This window comes from Pseudophryne corroboree, chromosome 5 (genome assembly GCF_028390025.1).
Source record: "Pseudophryne corroboree isolate aPseCor3 chromosome 5, aPseCor3.hap2, whole genome shotgun sequence".
Taxonomy (NCBI): Eukaryota; Metazoa; Chordata; class Amphibia; order Anura; family Myobatrachidae; genus Pseudophryne; species Pseudophryne corroboree.
The window spans coordinates 316,887,621-316,910,932 of record NC_086448.1 but is presented as its reverse complement, the minus strand read 5'-3'; the positions used below and the strand labels follow the sequence as shown (position 1 = coordinate 316,910,932).

The window sequence follows — 23,312 nt, the reverse complement described above, 5'->3', positions numbered from 1 at the left end:
GAGGTATTCAGAATAGACTGAAAATGAGTGTAAATTATGGTTTTTGAGGTTAATAATACTTTGGGTTCAAAATGACCCCCAAATTCTATGATTTAAGCTGTTTTTTAGTGTTTTTGGAAAAAAACACCCGAATCCAAAACACACCCGAATCCGACAAAAATAATTCGGTGAGGTTTTGCCAAAACGCGTTCGAACCCAAAACACGGCCGCGGAACCGAACCCAAAACCCGAAAAATTTCAGGCGCTCATCTCTACATCAGAATCCTCCTTGTCAATTTCCTCCCCAGCGCCAGCAACACCCATATCCTCATCCTGGTGTACTTCAACACCGACATCTTCAATTTGACTATCAGGAACTGGACTGCGGGTGCTCCTTCCAGCACTTGGTGGAAGGAGCAAGCTCTTCCCGTCCAGTGTTGGGAAGGTCAGGCATCGCAACCAACACAATTGGACTCTCCTTGGGGATTTGTGATTTCGAAGAACGCACAGTTCTTTGCTGTGCTTTTGCCAGCTTAAGTCTTTTCTTTTTTCTAGCGAGAGGATGAGTGCTTCCATCCTCATGTGAAGCTGAACCACTAGCCATGAACATAGGCCAGGGCCTCAGCAGTTCCTTGCCACTCCGTGTCGTAAATGGCATATTGGCAAGTTTACGCTTCTCCTCAGACGCTTTTAATTTTTATTTTTGGGTCAATTTACTGATCTTTTGTGTTTTGGATTTTACATGCTCTGTACTATGACATTGGGCATCGGCCTTGGCAGACGACGTCGATGGCATTTCATCGTCTCGACCATGACTAGTGGCAGCAGCTTCAGCACGAGGTGGAAGTGGATGTTGATCTTTCCCTATTTTTTTAACCTCCACATTTTTGTTCTCCATATTTTAATGCGCACAACTAAAAGGCACCACAGGTATACAATGTAGATGGATGGATAGTATACTTATGGACGACGAGTGACGACACAGAGGTAGGTACAGCAGTGGCCTACCGTACTGCTATATACAGTATAATGGACCTGGTGGACACTGTCAGCAGACTGCTAAACTAGTACTACTAGTATAAAGAAAAAATGGCACCACAGGTATACAATGTAGATGGATGGATAGTATACTTCTGGACGATGAGTGACGACACAGAGGTAGGTACAGCAGTGGCCTACCATACTGCTATATACAGTATAATAAATGGACCTGGTGGACACTGTCAGCAAACTGCTAAACTAGTATAAAGAAAAAAAGCCACCACAGGTATACAATGTAGATGGATGGATAGTATACTTATTATTAAATGGATGACGAGTGACTGACACAGAGGTAGGTACAGCAGTGGCCTACCGTACTGCTATATACAGTATAATGGACCTGGTGGACACTGTCAGCAGACTGCTAAACTAGTATAAAAAAAAGCCACCACAGGAGTGTTTTTCAGGCAGACAAACGTATACTGGTGGCCACTGTCAGCAAAACTGTGCACTGTACTCCTGCTATAGCTGCTCCCCAGTCCCCACAATTAAGCAGTGTGAGCACTCAGCACAGATATCATGCAGCACACCGAGCACAGATATGGTATGGAGCGTTTTTTTCAGGCAGAGAACGGATAAAAAAAAAAAACTGGTGGTCACTATCAGCAAAACTCTGCACTCTACTCCAAGTCATAACAGCTGCTCCCCAATCCTCCCCACAATTAGTAATAAAACAAGCAATCAACTGGCTCTTCTACAATTATAAACGGAGAGGACGCCAGCCACGTCCTCTCCCTATCAATCTCAATGCACGTGTGAAAATGGCGGCGACGCGCAGCTGCTTATATAGAATCCGAATCTCGCGAGAATCCGACAGCGGGATGATGACGTTCGGGCGCGCTCGGGTTAACCGAGCCATACGGGAGAATCCGAGTATGGCTCGGACCCGTGTAAAAAAGGTAAAGTTCGGGGGGGTTCGGTTTCTCGGAAACCGAACCCGCTCATCACCATCATACACACACACACACACTGGTGGGCACAGGGGGCCACACACCAGGGTAAGGGGGGTAAAGGGTGACATACACATAAGGCAGGGGGGTACCTGGGGCCACACACAGGGGGGGGGGGGGGGGGGGGAGCAGCAGAGCACAGGGCTCTCTGGTCACTCACCGTTAGTGAGGCCCGCGGACCTAGGCACAGGAAGAAGAGGAGGCCGGCGGCTGGATGTTCAGAGTGCCGGCACCAATGCAGCACCATGGCGCCACACTGTAGTGTGAGGCCGGAGTCGAGGACACTCTTGGAACTGTCCGGTAAGTGCGTCACCCCCAACACAGGGTGGCTGCTGGAGGAGGGAGGGTGGCGGGGCCGCTGAGGAGTCGGGCATCTCATCTCTCCAGCAGGGAGGGAGGGCGGAGAATGCTTTGTGTGGTGAGAGATCTCCGGCGCATGGGCGGGGACAGAGAGGGGAAATGCTGTGTAGTCGTCTGTGTGTGACAGGGTACAGGAGGAGTGGCGGTCCCTGAAGGCAGTCCGGAGCCATGGTAGCCGCAACCCTGCACCCACCACAGTCACACAGCCTGCACCCTCGCGCCCCGCAGTAGCAGCCAGAGAGAGCACTGTCCACACACCCTGTGGTGGACGTCAGGGATGGGGGGGCCCCTGGGAGAGGGGGGCCCAGGGTAATGTACCCCCTTGGCCCCTCCCTTAATCCGGCTCTTGATAGGAGGCTAGATGTATGTGGACACATCTGTACCCTCACTGCGCTCTCATAAGTTACACACAAATAAAAATCACTACAGTGCTGCGAGATCAGACTGAGCAGGAGGGGAAGGGGGGGGGGGGATTATTAAAATAAACAAAGATTAGAATACATTTATTGTTAGTCATTGAAATCGTTGAATGCTAATGTCCCCCTTCCCCCCTGCCTAGTCTGATCTAGCAGCAGGACTAGTGTTTTGTATTGTCAGTCAGTAATACTGTATGGCATACTCTAAGGCAGTGGTTTACTACCTTAATTGGGGTGTAAGCTACTTTTGGAAGATAAAACCTCTGAAAGAGCTACCCCCTCCCCCCAGGGATGTGCGGTGAGGTCAATTTCTTAGGAGGCACTAGTTCGCACCAGAGCCAGATTTACACACAATATATGAGCCAAATGGTTCATGTGGGCATTATACACAGGTGCAGCAGTATAAACTCCTGGAAATTTGGTGGATTTTGATCAGAGATGGGCGGAAAAGATAACCAAGCGAGGCACTGCCTCACCTGCCATAGACTTTTTACTCCAGAGATTTGACTATAAAAATGATTACAATGATACAAAGAAGATATTTTGAACATATTCTTTGTATTTTTTATATATATTCTTTATACAGTCAAAACTCTGGCACAAACGTTAGTATGATAGGAAAGGCTCTGCCTCACCCCACCGCACGTCACTGCCCTTCCCCAATGCGCGCATGTTCCTGCGAAACTGGGTGTGTCCTCACAACTACAAGTAATGCCCCCCCGCACAGTGCCAGATACCATGACCCCCGCACAGTGCTCACCACTGCTGGCTTCTTCGGAAGGGGAGGAGAGCACAGCACGCGCATCTCCTGTGATGTCCGGAGAGTGGCTGCGATGGGCATTTGAAATATGGCGCCGGTAAGTAAGCCAAACAAGCTTGCAGTCCGGCAGCTAATCAGGTGCCGCTGCTGCAGGTCCGCAAGCTCTGATTGGCTGACGGTCGACACCATATTAAAAATAAAAGTGCAGCTAGCAGTGATTGCCCAAGCCTGTGCACTCTGCGAGCTACCGAAAATTAGTGATGAGCACCGGAAATTTTTCGGGTTTTGTGTTTTGGGTTTGGTTCCGCGGCCGTGTTTTGGGTTCGAACGCGATTTGGCAAAACCTCACCAAATTTTTTTTGTCGGATTCGGGTGTGTTTTGGATTCGTTTTTTAGTTTTTAAAAAAACCCTAAAAAACAGCTTAAATCATAGAATTTGGGGGTCATTTTGACCCCAAAGTATTATTAACCTCAATAACCATTATTTCCACTCATTTTCAGTCTATTCTGAACACCTCACAATATTATTTTTAGTCCTAAAATTTGCACCGAGGTCGCTGGATGACTAAGCTCAGCGACCCAAGTGGCCGACACAAACACCTGGCCCATCTAGGAGTGGCACTGCAGTGTCATGCAGGATGGCCCTTCCAAAAAAACACTCCCCAAACAGCACATGACGCAAAGAAAAATTAAAGAAAAAAGAGGTGCAAGATGGAATTGTCCTTGGGCCCTCCCACCCACCCTTATGTTGTATAAACAGGACATGCACACTTTAACCAACCCATCATTTCAGTGACAGGGTCTGCCACACGACTGACTGAAATGACGGGTTGGTTTGGACCCCCACCAAAAAAGAAGCAATTAATCTCTCCTTGCACAAACTGGCTCTACAGAGGCAAGATGTCCACCTCATCATCATCCTCCGATATATCACCGTGTACATCCCCCTCCTCACAGATCATCAATTCGTCCCCACTGGAATCCACCATCTCAGCTCCCTGTGTACTTTGTGGAGGCAATTGCTGCTGGTGAATGTCTCCACGGAGGAATTGATTATAATTCATTTTAATGAACATCATCTTCTCCACATTTTCTGGATGTAACCTCGTACGCCGATTGCTGACAAGGTGAGCGGCGGCACTAAACACTCTTTCGGAGTACACACTTGTGGGAGGGCAACTTAGGTAGAATAAAGCCAGTTTGTGCAAGGGCCTCCAAATTGCCTCTTTTTCCTGCCAGTATAAATACGGACTGTCTGACGTGCCTACTTGGATGCGGTCACTCATATAATCCTCCCCCATTCTTTCAATGGGGAGAGAATCATATGCAGCGACAGTAGACGACATGTCCGTAATCGTTGTCAGGTCCTTCAGTCCGGACCAGATGTCAGCATCAGCAGTCGCTCCAGACTGCCCTACATCACCGCCAGCGGGTGGGCTCGGAATTCTGAGCCTTTTCCTCGCACCCCCAGTTGCGGGAGAATGTGAAGGAGGAGATGTAGACAGGTCGCGTTCCGCTTGACTTGACAATTTTGTCACCAGCAGTTCTTTGAACCCCAGCAGACTTGTGTCTGCCGGAAAGAGAGATCCAAGGTAGGTTTTAAATCTAGGATCGAGCACGGTGGCCAAAATGTAGTGCTCTGATTTCAACAGATTGACCACCCGTGAATCCTTGTTAAGCGAATTAAGGGCTCCATCCACAAGTCCCACATGCCTAGCGGAATCGCTCCGTGTTAGCTCCTCCTTCAATGTCTCCAGCTTTTTCTGCAAAAGCCTGATGAGGGGAATGACCCGACTCAGGCTGGCAGTGTCTGAACTGATTTCACGTGTGGCAAGTTCAAAAGGTTGCAGAACCTTGCACAACATTGAAATCATTCTCCACTGCGCTTGAGACAGGTGCATTCCACCTCCTATATCGTGCTCAGTTGTATAGGCTTGAATGGCCTTTTGCTGCTCCTCCAACCTCTGAAGCATATAGAGGGTTGAATTCCACCTCGTTACCACTTCTTGCTTCAGATGATGGCAGGGCAGGTTCAGGCGTTTTTGGTGGTGCTCCAGTCTTCTGTACGTGGAGCCTGTACGCCGAAAGTGTCCCGCAATTCTTCTGGCCACCGACAGCATCTCTTGCACGCCCCTCTCGTTTTTTAAATAATTCTGCACCACCAAATTCAAGGTATGTGCAAAACATGGGACGTGCTGGAATTTGCCCAGATTTAATGCACACACAATATTGCTGGCGTTGTCCGATGCCACAAATCCACAGGAGAGTCCAATTGGGGTAAGCCATTCTGCGATGATCTTCCTCAGTTGCCGTAAGAGGTTTTTAGCTGTGTGCGTATTCTGGAAAGCGGTGATACAAAGCGTAGCCTGCCTAGGAAAGAGTTGCCATTTGCGAGATGCTGCTACTGGTGCCGCCGCTGCTGTTCTTGCGGCGGGAGTCCATACATCTACCCAGTGGGCTGTCACAGTCATATAGTCCTGAGCCTGCCCTGCTCCACATGTCCGTGGTTAAGTGGACATTGGGTACAACTGCATTTTTTAGGACACTGGTGAGTCTTTTTCTGAGGTCTGTGTACATTTTCGGTATCGCCTGCCTAGAGAAATGGAACCTAGATGGTATTTGGTACCGGGGACACAGTACTTCCAACAAGTCTCTAGTTGGCTCTGCAGTAATGATGGATACCGGAACCACGTATCTCACCGCCCAGGATGCCAAGGCCTCAGTTATCCGCTTTGCAGCAGGATGACTGCTGTGATATTTCATCTTCCTCGCAAAGGACTGTTGGACAGTCAATTGCTTGGTGGAAGTAGTAAAAGTGGTCTTACGAGTACGACTTCCCCTCTGGGATGACCATCGACTCCCAGCAGCAACAATTGCAGCGCCAGCAGCAGTAGGCGTTACACGCAAGGATGCATCGGAGGAATCCCAGGCAGGAGAGGACTCGTCAGAATTGCCAGTGACATGGCCTGCAGGACTATTGGCATTCCTGGGGAAGGAGGAAATTGACACTGAGGGAGTTGGTGGGGTGGTTTGCGTGAGCTTGGTTACAAGAGGAAGGGATTTACTGGTCAGTGGACTGCTTCCGCTGTCGCCCAAAGTTTTTGAACTTGTCACTGACTTATGATGAATGCGCTGCAGGTGACGTATAAGGGAGGATGTTCCGAGGTGGTTAACGTCCTTACCCCTACTTATTACAGCTTGACAAAGGCAACACATGGCTTGACACCTGTTCTCCGCATTTCTGTTGAAATACTTCCACACCGAAGAGCTGATTTTTTTGGTATTTTCACCAGGCATGTCAATGGCCCTATTCCTCCCACGGACAACAGGTGTCTCCCCGGGTGCCTGACTTAAACAAACCACCTCACCATCAGAATCCTCCTTGTCAATTTCCTCCCCAGCGCCAGCAACACCCATATCCTCCTCATCCTGGTGTACTTCAACACTGACATCTTCAATCTGACTATCAGGAACTGGACTGCGGGTGCTCCTTCCAGCACTTGCAGGGGGCGTGCAAATGGTGGAAGGCGCATGCTCTTCACGTCCAGTGTTGGGAAGGTCAGGCATCGCAACCGACACAATTGGACTCTCCTTGTGGATTTGTGATTTCGAAGAACGCACAGTTCTTTGCTGTGCTTTTGCCAGCTTGAGTCTTTTCATTTTTCTAGCGAGAGGCTGAGTGCTTCCATCCTCATGTGAAGCTGAACCACTAGCCATGAACATAGGCCAGGGCCTCAGCCGTTCCTTGCCACTCCGTGTGGTAAATGGCATATTGGCAAGTTTACGCTTCTCCTCCAACAATTTTATTTTAGATTTTTGAGTCCTTTTTTTACTGATATTTGGTGTTTTGGATTTTACATGCTCTGTACTATGACATTGGGCATCGGCCTTGGCAGACGACGTTGCTGGCATTTCATAGTCTCGGCCATGACTAGTGGCAGCAGCTTCAGCACGAGGTGGAAGTCGATCTTGATCTTTCCCTATTTTTGGAACCTTAACATTTTTGTTCTCCATATTTTAATAGGCACAACTAAAAGGCACCTCAGGTAAACAATGGAGATGGATGGATACTAGTATACTTCTGGATGGACGAGCGACTGCCGACACAGAGGTAGCTACAGCCGTGGACTACCGTACTGCGTCTGCTGCTAATATAGACTGGATGATAATGATATAAAATTAAAAAAAAAAAAAAAAAAAAAATATATATATATATATATATATATCACTACTGCAGCCGGACAGGTATATATTATATAATGACGGACCTGCTGGACACTGTCAGCACTGCAGACTCCTAAAGTAAGCTACTAGTATCAAGAAGATAGATAAAAAAAAAACACAACAGGTAGGTGGTATACAATTATGGATGGACGAGCGACTGCCGACACAGAGGTAGCTACAGCCGTGGACTACCGTACTGCGTCTGCTGCCAATATAGACTGGATGATAATGATATAAAAAAAAATATATTAGATATATATATATATATATATATATATAAATATATTAGAGATAGATAGATATATATATATATATATATATATATATATAAATATATTAGAGATAGATAGATATATATATATATATATATATATATATATATATATATATATATATATATATATATATATATATATATATATCACTACTGCAGCCGGACAGGTATATATTATATAATTAATGACGGACCTGCTGGACACTGTCAGCAGAATGCGTTTATAGAATAAAAACACCACACGACGAGTGTTTAACTTTTTCAGGCAGACAATCACAATATACTGGTGGTCAGACAGTGGTCACTGGTCAGTCACACTGGCAGTGGCACTCTGGCAGCAAAAGTGTGCACTGTTAAATAATATGTACTCCTGCTACTGCTCCCCAGTCTCCCCCACAATTCAGCTGTGTGAGCACTGAGCACAGTCAGATATACATAGATGATGCAGCACACTGAGGCTGAGCACAGATATGGTATACTGTTACTGTGTCACTGTGTATCGTTTTTTTTCAGGCAGAGAACGGATTATATTAAATAATAATACTGCACTGGTGGTCACTGGTCAGTCACTAGTAAACTCTGCACTCTGAGTACTCCTAAGCTCCAGTAAATCAAGTGTCTCACTCTCTCTCTTCTAATCTAAATGGAGAGGACGCCAGCCACGTCCTCTCCCTATGAATCTCAATGCACGTGTGAAAATGGCGGCGACGCGCGGCTCCTTATATAGAATCCGAGCCTCGCGAGAATCCGACAGCGGGATGATGACGTTCGGGCGCGCTCGGGTTAGCCGAGCAAGGCGGGAATATCCGAGTCTGCCTCGGATCCGTGTAAAAAGGCTGAAGTTCGGGGGGGTTCGGATTCCGAGGAACCGAACCCGCTCATCACTACCGAAAATGCTATGGTGAGCTACCGGTAACTCGCTAGCGACGGGTTGGTGATCACTGCTCTAAGTAGTACTACTGAGTGACATACTCTGTGTAAGGGGTACTACTGTGGAATTCTGCATAGCCAGTGTACTATTGTTTGGTGTACTGTGTATAAGGGTACTATTGTGGCACAAAATGTACAAGGTGTACTACTGTGTGGCATACTGTGTATAAGGTGTACTACTGTGTGGAATACTGTGTATGTGGTGTACTACTGTGGCATAATGTGAAGAAATGGCACTACTGTGGGTTGTAAAGTGAATAAGGAGCACAAATGTGTGGCATGACCAAGCCCTTTTCCTGCATGACCTTGCCCCCTTTTTTGGATTAGTGCCTTTTGTGTGCACTGTCCCTAATTAGAATACTGGCACAGGGCACCAAAATGTCTAGTTATGGCTCTTAGTGGAGCAACGGAAGTAACAAAGATGTAAAGTCATTTATTGAACAAATATTCTATAGAAGACAGATGGTCTGGGAATATCAGGAAGCAACATCTTATCTATGCTCCTATGTAAATAAGCAGATGTTCTTCCAAGTCATCAATATACTTTCGGTAGACACACAGGGATATACATTTAAGAAAGTTCAGGTGTATAAAAGTGGAGATGTTGCCTATAGCAACCAATCAGATTCTGCTTATCATTTATCAAGCACCTTCTACGAGATCATAGCCAGAATCTGTTTTGTTGCTATGGGCAATATCACCACTTCACTAAACCTGAACTTTAGTAATTATACCTGACAGAATCAAATGATGCATAATGTTATCCTTATAAGAAGAGAAGGGAAGAAAAAAAAAAAAAAAAAAAAAAAAAAAAAAAAAAAAAAAAGGAGAGAGTGTTTATGCCCCATATTTAAAAGGGAAAAAACTTTACTAGCAAGACCTAGCCATGTAAAAGCATTGCCCTTTTAAATATTGTGCATGTACTGTACACGACCAGATGCTTCTTTCAATTATATCAGAATACTATACAGAGGCCCTAAAATATTTGAGACATTTTCAAGCCAGAAAAAGTTGATGAGCTACATTGGGGCATGACTAATAAATCTTCACCCAGTCTTCTAATTGTTAAGCGAGAGGTCCCATTACTCTTGATATGGCATTTGCAGTCACTTTAGATGACCAGCTAGTTTCGAGACCTGATGGGAAACAGTGAACCAGTCTTCCCCCCCCCCCCCCCCCCCCCCCCTTAAGAAAATTTGCAAAGTTTTAGAAGAGCCAAGAATCCAACAGAATAAGTCCCAGTATAATAAGAAGGTCAAATATGCACTTGAGATGAACGTTAAACAAATAGGACATTGTGTAACACTGGAAAAGCCAATGGAAAACCTAGATAGAGTGACAGCATTGCCAGATCACAAGATCTGGCAATACATCCAATTCAAGCCATTTAGGTTTTGGTTGGTGTAATTTTTCAATAGTGAAGCACGTTTAAAAACACAAGATTACCATGTCAAAGATGTTCAAAATGGATGAAACAAATATCTATTGTAAGAATGGACTGACAAGGGGGTTAGTTCAAAATAAGGAGAGTTATGGTAGACTTACAATTGTTAACTCTCTGTGGGGTACACTGGGTTCCACAGGAAAACATAGGGGTGTAGAGTGGATCTTGATCCAGAGGCACCAACAGGCTAAAGCTTTAGGCTGTCCCAGGATGCATTGGGGCCTCCTCTGTAACCCCGCCTCCAGGCACTGAGCTCAGTTTCGTTAACCAGTCCAATGTAGGAGCAGGTAAGAGAGAATGCAGATGTCAGTCACATAGAACCACATTCTCAAGACAGGAGAAGGGACCAGCAACTAATGCCACACAAACCCATAGAAGCTAGGTGCGTCAGGGTGGGTGCCCTGTGGAACCCAGTGTACCTCGCAGAAAAAGAGTTAACCATGGTAAGCCTACCATAACACTACTTTCCTGCAGTGGGGTACACAGTGTTCCACAGGAAAACATCGGGGGATGTTCTAAAGCAGTTCTTCAAGGGAGGGGATGCGCCTTAGCGGGTATGAGAACCCAGCGCCCAAAAGAAGCATCCTGGGAGGCAGAAGTATCAATGGCATAGAACCTAATGAACGTGTTCACTAAGGACCACGCAGCCGCCTTCCACAATTGTTCTGGCTGCTGAAGACGGTCCAACAGACCGAGTAGAATGGGCTTTAACAGCAGCAGGAGTTGATAGTCCAGTCTGCGCATAAGCTTGTGCAATCACCATTCTAATCCATCTGGCCAAGGTTTGCGTATTCGCAGGCCAGCCACATTTGTGGAAACCAAACAGTACAAAAAAGGGTATCTGATCTTCTGATAGAGACAGTCCACTCCACATACATATGGAGAGCCCTTACGACAGCCAAAGACTGCTCTTTGGGGGACAAATCCGAAGAGATAAAGGACCGACTATAATCTCTTGGTTAAGGTGAAAAGATGACACCACCTTAGGTAAATAACCTTGGCTAGTTCTAAGAACTGCCCGGTCACTATGTAATATTAGAAAGGGTGGACAACAGGACAAAGCACCTAGGTCCGACACCCTTCTAGCAGAGGCAATAGCCAACAGAAACAGGACCTTGGCTGTGAGCCATTTAAGGTCCACCGACTCAAGAGGTTCAAATGGAGACTCTTTCAGGGCATTCAGGAAACAGACAGATCCCATGGAGCCACTGGAGGAACATAGGGAGGCTGAATCCTTAAAACACCCTAAGTGAATGTAAGTCAGACACAATTTTTCTCTGAAACCACACCGACAAGGCAGATATGTGAACCTTGAGGGAGGCCAGACGAAGGCCTAAATCCAGGCCCTGTTGCAGGAAAGCTAAGATTCTGGTTGTTTTGAATCTGTAGACATCATAGTTCTCATCAGCACACAAGTTGTACGAATTCCAGACTTTCTAATAGATCTGGGCAGATGCCAGTTTGCGGGCTTTCAACATAGTTTGGATGACCGCCTCAGAGAGATTCCTTTGGCCCTCAGGAGTGATGCTTCAAGAGCCACGCCGTCAAAGCCAGTCTGGCCAGGTCTGGATAGAGAAAAGAGCCCTGAACGAGGAGGTCTGGGAGCTGAGGAAGTAGAAGAGGACGCTCTGTCAATAGACCCTGCAGGTCTGAGAACCAATGCCGACTGGGCCACGCCGGAGCGACTAGCAGTAGTATTCCTTCTTCTTGCTTGAACTTCCGCAGGACCCTGGGCAGGAGTGACACTGGAGGGAACACATAAGGCAGACGAAAGTTCCATGGAATGGCTAGTGCATCCACGAACGCTGCTTGAGGATCCCTGGTCCTTGATCCGAAGACTGGAACTTTGTGATTGTGTTGAGACACCATCAGGTCTACACCTGGTAGGCTCCACGTGTCCACTAGGAGTTGAAAGACTTCCAGATGAAGACTCCACTCTCCGGCATAGATGTCCAGATGACTGAGGAAGTCCGCTTCCCAGTTTAGGACACCCAGAAGGAACACTGCTGATATGGCTGACAGATGGTGTTCTGCCCATCAAAGGATGTTTGACACTGCCAACATTGTCATGCGGCTTCGAGTGCCGCCTTGAAATTTATGTATGCCACTGTGGTGGCATTGTCTGACCGTACTTGAATAGGCCTGTTCTGTACGAGAGGCAGGGAGAGAGAGTCAATGCATCGAACACTGCCCGCAGCTTCAGAATGTTTATTGGGAGGAGAGACTTCTTGGTCCAACGACCATGGAAATAGTGTTGCTCCAATACCGCACCCCATCCCCGCAGACTGGCATCCGTCAGCAGGACCCAGTCGGGGATCCAGAAGGGACAGCCCTTGCTCAATTGCTGGTCCTGTAGCCACCAGGTCAGCGATTGACGAACCTCTGGAGTCAAAGTAATCATGTGAGATTTGATCCAATGAGGTAGGCTATTCCACTTGGAAAGAATTAACCTCTGCAGAGGGCGGGAATGAAATGGAGCATACTCTACCATGTCGAATACAAACACCATCAGGCCAAGTACTTTCATTGTAGAGTGTATCAACACACTGGGGAGATAAAGGAAGCATATTATCCTGTCCTGAAGCTTCAGGACTTTCTCCCGAGACAGGAACAGACGTTGACTGTGTGTGTCCAGGAGTGCCCCCAGGTGTACCATGCTCTGAGCTGGGACCAGCAAGGATTTCTTCCAATTGATGAGCCACCCGTGGGCTTGGTGGAAGCTTACCATCAGTTGTAGATGACTGAGGAGGACATTGTGGGAGGTTTCCAGGATCAGCAAGTCATCCAGATATGACTCCCTGGAGACAGATGTGCAGTCATTACGGCCATGACCTTGGTGAAAATCCGAGGGGCTCTAGCCAATCCAAATGGCAGAGCCTGGAACCGACAGTGTAGGTTGCCAATAACAAACCAAAGATACTGCTGATGAGACTTGGCAATAGGTATATGCAGATACACATCCTGAATATCCAGGGATACCATATAGTCTCCGGGTTCCATTGCCAGTACAATTGAGCGCAGTGTCTCTATACGGAACTTGTACACTCTCACAAACTTGTTTAGGGATTTGAGGTCGAGTATAGGCCGGAAGGACCCATTGAGTTTCGGGACTAGAAGCAGGGTTGAGTAGTAACCATTGCCCCTTTGGAACAGAGGTACCGGCACTACCACTCCTGTATCCAGGAGAGAATTCACAACCTGCTGCAGAGCTTGCGCCTGTAGTGGATCCAAAGGGATGACTGTGGTGCAAAACTAGCAAGGGGGACGTCTCTTGAAAGAGACTGTGTACCCGTGAGAGACAACTTCTCGCACCCATGAGTCTAAAGTGGTCTTCAACCAGACCTGGGTGAACTGCAGAAGTCGACTTCCCACCTTGGGGTCCCACAGGAGAGGCCTTCCCCGTCATGCAGCAGGCTTGTCTTGTTTAGAAGCAGGCCTATGGGCCTCCCAGGACTACTTCGTCTTGGGCTAGTGGTTTTGGAAGCACAAGATTGTCTCGGGTACGTGTGACCTTTAGCTTTCACTTGGGGTCGAAAGGAATGAAAAGTGGTACCTTTTGCCTTCTGTGCAAAAGGATTAGTATTTGGTAGAAAAAAAAAAGAAAAAAAAAAAAAAAAAAAGTCTTTGCAGCTGCCAGTTCAGACAATTTTATTTAGGTCTTCCCCAAACAATATGTCTCCCTTAAAAGGGAGTACTTCCAAGGTCTTTTTGAAGACCAGATCCACCTTCCATGACCTCAACCACAGAATACGGCGAGCCAGGACAGACGTAGTGAACTCCTTGGTCGCCAACACAGCCGCCTCAGAGGATGCCTTTTGAATATAATAAGCGGTGGTAATGTGAGACAGGTATCGTCTGACATTGTCAGATATATCCTCGGGCAGCTCTTCCTCTAATGCCTTAACCCATGCTTCAATACCTTTAGCAACCCAGGAGACAACAATAGTGGGTTTATGTACAGCACCGGTCAGGGAGCAAATACATTTCAGGCATCCCTCCCCACACTTATCTGTCGGTTCTTTCAGTGAAGTGACAGTGGTGACAGGCAGAGTTGATGACACCACTAGGCGGGTGACATGAGAATCCACCAGCTGTGAATTTTCCTACTTGTTGCATAACACTGCAGGGAGAGGGTAGCGAACTAAGGCCAGTTTAGACAGAGGGAATTTCTTCCCTGGATTCCTGCCTGATGTCAACCAAATGGTCAGAATGGGGTAATAGATTTTTAGCCACCTTCAGCCATTTGAACATGTCAGTTTTCTTGGTGACAGTAGTGGGTTCCTCATCATCTGATTTGTAGGATTTGCTTAATAACAACCACTAGAGCAGGGACATCAATTTGCATTGTAGAATTCTCATCATAAACGCCTGATTCAGTGTCTGACAGGACAGTATGCTCCCCCTCCTCTTCAGATGGAACATCTGAGAGATTTGTGGATTAAGAGGAGGAAGCAGTCCGCTTAGATGACCCAGTGACACGGGAGTGTCCGGAGGTACATTTTTGTCTGACCAAGGAATGAGTCAACTGCTGCAACTGGTTAGACAAGTTTTCCACCCAAGGCGGATTAACCATAGGGACTATTTGAGACTGTAATGGTACAGGTGGTCCCATAGGGGGCATTAGGCGTTCCACTAGAGTACCCAGTAGGCTTGAGAATGCGGCCATGGGTGGCTCCTGATTGGATACAGGAGTTGCGGACTAACTGGAGGGTGTATGGCACATGGTACACAGACCATCATACACAGCTTCCCGCTCTGGTAAATCTTTGGCGCATGCTCTGCATGATGCATGAGCGTCCACAGATTTACTGCCCTTCCTGTGAGACATTTTACACAAATGCAACAGAGAGTGGTTTAGTACGATGAATACAGACAGAGTATAATATCTGCGAATAAATCCGATAGTATGTGACAGAGTCCCTAGTACACAAGACCTGCGAATAAATTATTATGTGACCGAGTACACAGTAGAATACACTGAAAAGGTAAATACTGTGACACACTATATAAATGACCCTGACGCACCTAGTCCCTTAGGGTACAGAGTATAGTGATAGATCTTTGGGAAACACTGAAAGTGATACTCACAGCAGATACAGGCACACACAGTCACATTAGCAATGCAGATAATTATTAGTATGACAATAAAACTGCACTGAACTAGCTGCAGCTATACTCCTAAGATGGCACCCAGCATCTCAGTCAGGGAGTGCGAGGAAGCTCCAGAGCGGGAAAATCTGCAGTAGATGTTGCTCTGGGCCGGGGAGAGGCTACAGGTCAAGCACCGACTCCCCTATGCTGGATCTCACCACCGGTACTATGGAGCCTTATCAATAGGGGCGTTAGTACACCCGACCTGTACTCCTATGCCCTGGCGGATATAGTGGGATTCCTGCTCGGTGACAGTGTCCACGCCAGCGTCGCAGTCTTTCTCCCTAGACTGCAATCAGGAACGCGATTTATTGGCGGGTCCTGCCTGGGGGACTCTCTTACCTCCTCCCCGTAGCAGCCACTCGAACCAGGAGAGCGTCTGTGACCGTGTGCCTAAAGCCATAGCGTCTCCGCAGCAACTACCCAGGAACTGAACTGCAGGAGTATGCAACGCCACTTGGGAGGTGATGGAGCTGCAGTGCTGAAGTGTCAAAATGACATACAGCGCTGGCAGCCCAGTTTAAGAAATTTTCTGTCAGAAAAAGCTTTTTCAGGGCTGCCCAGTGCAGCCCTCCTGTTAAGTGACCTGCTGCTACAGGCACCAACTCGAAACTGGGCTCACAGTGCCTGGAGGCGGGGTAACAGAAGAGACCCCAATGCATCCTGGGACAGCCTAAAGCTTTAGCCTGTTGGTGCCTCTGGATGAAGATCCACTCTACACCCCAATGTTTTCCTGTGGAACACAGTGTACCCTGCTGCAGAAACTTTTTTTTTTCCTGCAGCAGGGTACATAAATACCTCCCAACTGTCCCGATTTTCGTGGGATATTCCCGTTTTTTTTTTTTTTGATTTTTAAATCTGTCCCACTGTGTCCCATGGTGTGCGCGTGTGTGTGTGTGTGTGTGTGTGTGTGTGTGTGTGTGTGTGTGTGGGGGGGGGTGGGGGGGGGAGCAGTTGGGAGGCTCCTGCACTCGATGCTCTGCTCAGTTCAGAGCAGCAGTGAATAGACTATTTCTGGGAGGCTGAGGGACTGGGGGCATGGCTAGCCGCTCACAGAGCACTGGCCATGCCCCCACTGTGACTGAAATGGGTGGAGTGGCCCACAATAGCAGTATCCCCACAAAGCCATGCCCCTTTTCTCACAGGCCATGCCCCCTTCTCGGAGCCACGTGGCCTCGCCACACAAAATTTCCCTCTTTCACTTCAGTGAAAGTCAGGTGGTATGTACATAGTGTTTCCACAGGGAAACATAGGGGTGTATAGATGGATCTGGATCCAGGGTGCAAATAGGTTAAAGTTTTAGCTGTCCCAGGATGCATTGGGGCCCTCCTCTATAACCCCACCTCCAGGCACTATGAGCTCCGTTTTATAGTCGGTGCCTGCAGTGGCAGGTTACTAAACAGGAGGGCTGCACAGGCAGCCGTGAAAGCTTTACAGAATTAACTTTTCAACAAGGGCTGGCAGCACTCTATGGGTGGGATATACTAAGTGGAAAACTATGGGGTTCTTTCCGCAGCGTCGTGTGAGGGATCTGATCCCTCCAAGCATGCTTCGCGGTGCCCCCATCATTCTGCAAATGCGCAGAATGACACAGGAGGCTGAAACCCGGAAGTCGGGGAGACGCTGGGGATCACGAAGGACAGCTCTTATCGGCAGAGCTGTCCTTCACAATGCTAAGTGCATGTGTAAGTACATATGATCAGAGGGGCCCCAAAGATAAGCCTCCCAATGCACAGCAGGGATGTGAGCCATCTTGTACAAATAGGGCAGCGACCTGTAGGTGGTGTGTGCGTAGCCTCAGTGTGACAGGAGCCTCTCACACAGTGACTGTGCGGCATCCGCTGTGTGCGCCTGCTCTTCCGGGTCTGGCTCTGTTGCCGGCAGTTAGAAGACATGGCAACAGCTGGACAGGATTTCCGTGACCTGCTCCGGCCTCTTCTGGTGCGGTGTGAGGGTTCCATGGTTCCTGCTGTGTGATGGACGGGTCTGTGTACTGGGGACAGCAGCGTAGGAGAGTCTCTCCCCAGGGTAAGAGCATACTTGCCTACTTTTGAAAAAGCATGTCAGGGAGATTGGGAAAGTAACACCTATAAGTGCGGCCGTGTACTGCTACATCTAAGAGGGGTGTTATAAAAAGGACTTACATCCAAGTGTTAATGAGCCCCAAAGTTAATAAGATCTAAAATCAAGACAGCAATATTTTTCAGGATTTGTTTGTGTATTATATTTTACAAGAGGTTCCATATACTGTCAGGGGCGTAGAGAGGGTGGTTCAGGTGGAGCTCGAGCTCCAGGCACCCAAGACAGTAGAGGGCGCTGCAGGTCGCTCGCAGCTGCAGCTGTCAGTCACTGACAGCTGACAGCTCGAGCTGCAACTTTCTCACTCCTCCACGTCTTTGCTTACGTCATGCGTCACACGCACGGGCGTCAGACGGGCGGGGACGCTGCGCCGGCCAGACTCAGAGGGATGGACTGGAGTCCATCCTGCTGTGCCTGGCTGAGAGTCAATAGAGTGGGGCTGAGGGCACCGGGCGGCACACTTTAAATAATTAATAATACATACGTGCAGTATAATGGATGTTGCTGACTTGCTGTAGAGCCATGCTAGGTTTTTCAAAAGTGGGTGTATATATCACAGATGTATGCCCTCACATGTTGGCCACGCCCCCAATTCAGTAAAGGGGGGGGCGTCAAAACATACCTTGCTCCAGGCTCCATGACACCTTGCTACACCTCTGTATACTGTAAGTGGCCAAGAGAATCCTTATTTAAAATGCATGTAGCCATAGGGATCATGCGCCTTATTATAACCAATGCAAGGAAATGGCACTGATGAGCCCATTTAAATGTATATATGTCGGATTTCTTTTGTTTCTCCAAGAATGTAACAGCTGCATAATGGGGTCTGGGGATAAGGTGAAATCAGGGAGATTGCTGGACTATTCAGGGAGTCTCCTGCAGAATGAGGGAGGGTAGGCAACTATGGGAAAGAGTGGATTGGCGAGTGGGCACAGGGAGTTGAGAATGCATCATGGAGTCACTAGGGATAGACAGACTGGGGTGTGTGGGAGGAAGGAGAGATATACATATTAGTATGAAATTTTTTTTATATATCTCTCAATGTATCAGTTTCTTAGCGCAGCAAATTATAATATATATATATATATATATATATATATATATATATATATATATATATATATATATATATAAAAATATATTTTTTTTCTCCCCTTCCCCCATTCATTCTGATGGGGGCCCCAGAGGTATCACTGTGTGGGGCCCCAAGATTTGACTCCAGCCCTACTGCCACATAGCACTTTATTCATATAGAACTGCATGCAGTTGGAGTCCTCTGAAGCAGTCCCTATGTCACACAGGAACAGTACAGCATTTCTTAGTTCAGTGTGAACGGTCACTGAATTATGATCATTTCATACTTGCATAATTCCACTGTACCATCTCCCTTCCTTCTGCAGTCTAAACACACATTTCTGGGCAGGTGATGTCTGGAGACCATGGTGTGGATAGATTATATATATATATATATATATATATATATATATATATATATATATACATACATACATACATACACATACATACACATACATACACATACATACACATACATACACATACATACACATACATACACATACATACACATACATACACATACATACACATACATACATACACATACACATACATACATACACATACACATACACACACACACACACACACACACACGCAGTGTGGAATAATAGGCAGAAGAAGAAGAAAAAAAAAAATGTAATATAACCATGCTCTATGCTGCTGCACACTAGTTTGAATGTTAACACATAGGGGTAAATTTACTAAGATGGGAGATCTATTTAAGATGGGATGTTGCCCATAGCTACCAATCAGATTATTCTTCTCATTTCTCTAGCACCTTCTAGAAGATAATACCTGGAATTTGATTGGTTGCTATGGGCAACATCCCATCTTAAATAGAACTCCCATCTTAAGCGCCCCACGCACTGGGCGACGGCAGCAAGTTGGACGATGATCGATCTTGATACTGTCCAAATTGACTTGCATTGCAAAGCAGCAGAAAACCAATGATGAATGACCGCGTACCCTACATAACTTGAACCTGGATATATGAATACCCCATCTGTTTTACTCACAAAATAAAATGTTTGTTACTGAACACAGATTTATTATTCTGACAGCATAGATGGTTTATTTATATGATCCTTTAATTCCATATTGGTGGAATTACATAATGACCACAAATATTAATCATTTCACAGCTAAGATTCTGTTTACCAAAACCAGAGACGTTCCAGTCCTGATGGTGCTCAATAGGAGCATGAAGCATTGGAGCAGCTGTCTCCTTGTTTATAGGTGTCCACAGACTTTCAATCATCCCCTCCTCTGACAGATCAACAAATGCCTCCATCTCTGACACAGGTCAAATGTGAAACTCTTCCGCCTTGCTGACTGATATTCTCTTTGGCTTAATGAATGCTTTGCCACACCTGTACTATGTAATACAGCTCAGCTGAATGCAACCATCTCAAATAAGAACTCAAGGCAATCTAGGATTTAAAAAACTACTACCACTATTATATATAGGCTTACTCTATTCTCCCTTTAAACTGGTACACTCATGAATTACACAGGTTCTATGGCTGGCTTAATTCAAGCCTGCATTTCATCTGGTTTTAATCAGCCACAGAACCTGTGTAATTCATGAGTGTCCCAATTTAAAGGGATAGTATTAGTATGGTAAGCCTAATTATATACAATTTAATTGGAAACAGTTTCTTACAAGTCCCATATCATATATTGAAGGCAGTATATTCAATTGTGTTGGGAAAGGATGTGAAAAAAGTTCATACATGTGAACATTAGTCATACAGTACCTCCCAACATGACCCTCTCCAGGAGGGACAGATTGCTCTGCTCCTAGACTTCCCTCTTCATTTATGATTGCCATCACCTGTGCTGAAACATCTTTCTTATCCATTAACCCACAGGTTCTCAAACTCGGTCCTCAGGACCCCACACAGTGCATGTTTTGCAGGTCTCCTCGTAGAATCACAAGTGAAATAATTAAGTCCACCTGTGGACCTTTTAAAATGTGTCTGTGAGTAATTAATACACCTGTGCATTTGCTGGGTTACCTGCAAAACATGCACTGTGTGGGGTCCTGAGGACCAAGTTTGAGAACCCCTGCATTAACCTATTCAAAACAGGTGCCGGCAATCATACATTAAGAGAAAAGTCCAGAAGCAGAGCATTGTGTCCCTCCTGGAGAGGGTCATGTTGGGAGGTATGTTATAGTAAATGCAAATCTGGTCACCAGACTACATACCTCCCAAAATGAACCTTTCCAGGAGGGACAGAATGCTCTACTCCTGGACTTCCCTTTTAATTTATGCTCGCCATCACCTGTGGTGAAACACCTTTCTTATCCATCAACCTGTTCGAAACAGGTGCCGGCAATCATAAATTAAGAGAAAAGTCCAGAAGCAGAACATTGTGTCCCTCCTGGAGAGGGTCATATTGGGAGGTATGCAGTATACATAGTGATAGATTCATTGACAGTGTAATATACAACATATCAAAAAGCCCTGAAAAGAGCTTTTCTGACAAGAAAGAAGACTTCAAGGGCCACAGCATAGGCACTTGGTGCTATATGTCATGCTGACATATCGTGCTGCGGCTCCCTCACCTCCCCCAGCGGTGCTGTATGCTCCCGCACCCTGGTTGCCAGGTACTTACAGCGGAGGCGCTCCGGTCTCATCAGGCACACATACTGCTGCTGCTCTACTGGATCGCGTGGCCGCACGATAGGGAGGAGGTAAGAGGGTCTCCCAGGTAGGACCCGCCCATATCACGATCCGGTCGCGGTCTCCGGAGATGGACCGCGCCGCTGGCGTGGACACTGTGGCCATGCAGGGACCCCACTATATCCACCAGGGCAAGGAGCACAGGTCGGATATACTAAAATCCGTTTAGTACAGGCTCCTTAGTACCCGGTGGTCAAGTCCAGTAGAGGGGATAAGGCTCTGACCTGTAGCCCCTCCCCCAGCCCCAGGCGCCATCTACAACAGATGTTCCCGCCCTGGAGCTGCATCTCTCTCTCTCCCTCACTCCTTGTCAGCATTTGGGCGCCATAACACAGAGCTGCGCTGATTCTGGGACTGCTGGGCCCTGTCTCTTCTGTAAAGCCTCCTGCCTCATCAGCGTTTACAGGACACTTAAGTATTCTACATGTCGTTTAAACAGTGTTAGTTAAGAACAAGTGCATAACTACAGGAATATTTAGTACAAGTATTCTGTGATATACATCCAGTATTTACTGTGCATTGTTATATCTGAATACATACGTAGTATTGCTAGTCCTGTGCAGTTTTATTGTTGTTTGTAATAATTTCTGCTTTGTACGTGTGCCTATTGCTGCCGTATGGTTCCTATTCCGTGTATCTCACACATATTGCTATCCCTATATTCTGTACCCTGACGGGGGCTAAGTGCATCAAGGTCCTATATATATAGTGTTTCACAGAATATACTGTTTGGTATTTTTCTCTGTGCATTTCAGTCACGTTATACCACTTAAATCCTCTGTTTGTGATCTGCATTTGCAGTCACACTCCACAGGGTTTTTCTTGGCAGGTACTGTGTCTGGCTAAATTGTACTGTTACGCCCTAGGGCTACATTCTCCAATAATGTCTGAGTCCCAGGGCGGGAGATCCGTGGCTGATCCTGTGTCATGCGGTGCTGACGCCGCGGATTTATCTGAGGAAAATATTCCAGCTGAGGGTCCAGGTAGTGAGGGTTCTGTACCCCTCGGTCACCCTGCAGCACCAGTGGTACACCAAGACCCACCTTGGGCTGCTTTTTCTAATTTACTGACTCTGCTAGTAACGAGACTTGCGTGCCCTGTGGGACCTCCTGTGCCTGTACAATCACATATTGTCCCTGTTGTAAATCCACCATGGGTGGATACTCTGTCTACTCAGTTACAGCTGTTAAATCAGACTTTGGCTTAAGAAAAGCCTAACCCTCGCCCTCCTAGGACCACAGGGTCATCTAAGCGGGCCATTTCTTCCTCACAGCCCACGCATGTTTCGGATACTTCATCCGATGAAGATGGCGCATATACTGACCCATCAGACACTGATGCAGATGCTTCTGATGGGGAATCTACAATACAGGTGGATGTTCCTGACCTCTTGGAGGCTATCAAACTGATTCTTCAGATTGATGATGAACCTGAACTTCCAGATACCTCTAAGAAACCTGATAAGTTCAAACATCAGAAGGTTACTAAATTAGTTTTGCCACATTCTGACCATTTAGTTGACATAAGTCAGGAATCCTGGGAGTCTCCAGGAAAGAAATTCTCCCTGTCTAAAAAGATGCTAGTTCGTTATCCCCTCACTGCAGAGTTAAGTAAAAATTGAGAAACACCACCGCCGGTGGACTCACATGTTGCACATCTGGTGGTGTCTTCTACTCTGCCTGTCACTACCATCACCTCTCTGAAGGAACCGACGAATAAGCATGTGGAGGGTTGCTTAAAGTCTATTTACACACTTGCAGGTGCTGTGCACAGACCTACTATAGCGGCTTCTTGGGCTGCAAAAGCTATTGAAGCCTGGGTTCAAGAAGTTGGAGCAGAGCTACCTCCGAATTTTTCTGATAATGCCAGACAGTGTCTCTCATATATTACCACAGCCTCTCATTACATTCAGGAGGCGGCCTCCGATGCAGGTG

The 23,312-nt window shown here is 46.8% G+C and overlaps 1 protein-coding gene across 2 annotated transcripts in view; it reads right to left on the bottom strand.

Annotated features, from left to right (window-relative positions):
• Positions 1-20,518, bottom strand: part of LOC134927686 (mediator of RNA polymerase II transcription subunit 1-like) — a 168,827-nt gene extending 148,309 nt beyond the window's left edge. Inside the window, exon 1 of one of the 2 annotated variants that reach the window (XM_063922493.1) lies at positions 20,449-20,518. In XM_063922493.1, coding sequence (XP_063778563.1) covers positions 20,449-20,458 — 10 coding nt within the window. In that variant the 5' untranslated portion in view covers positions 20,459-20,518. Of the gene's footprint in view, positions 1-19,849; positions 20,051-20,448 lie in introns of those variants that run through there. The other variant, XM_063922492.1, reaches the window with a different exon arrangement.
• Positions 20,519-23,312: the final 2,794 nt, after the last annotated feature.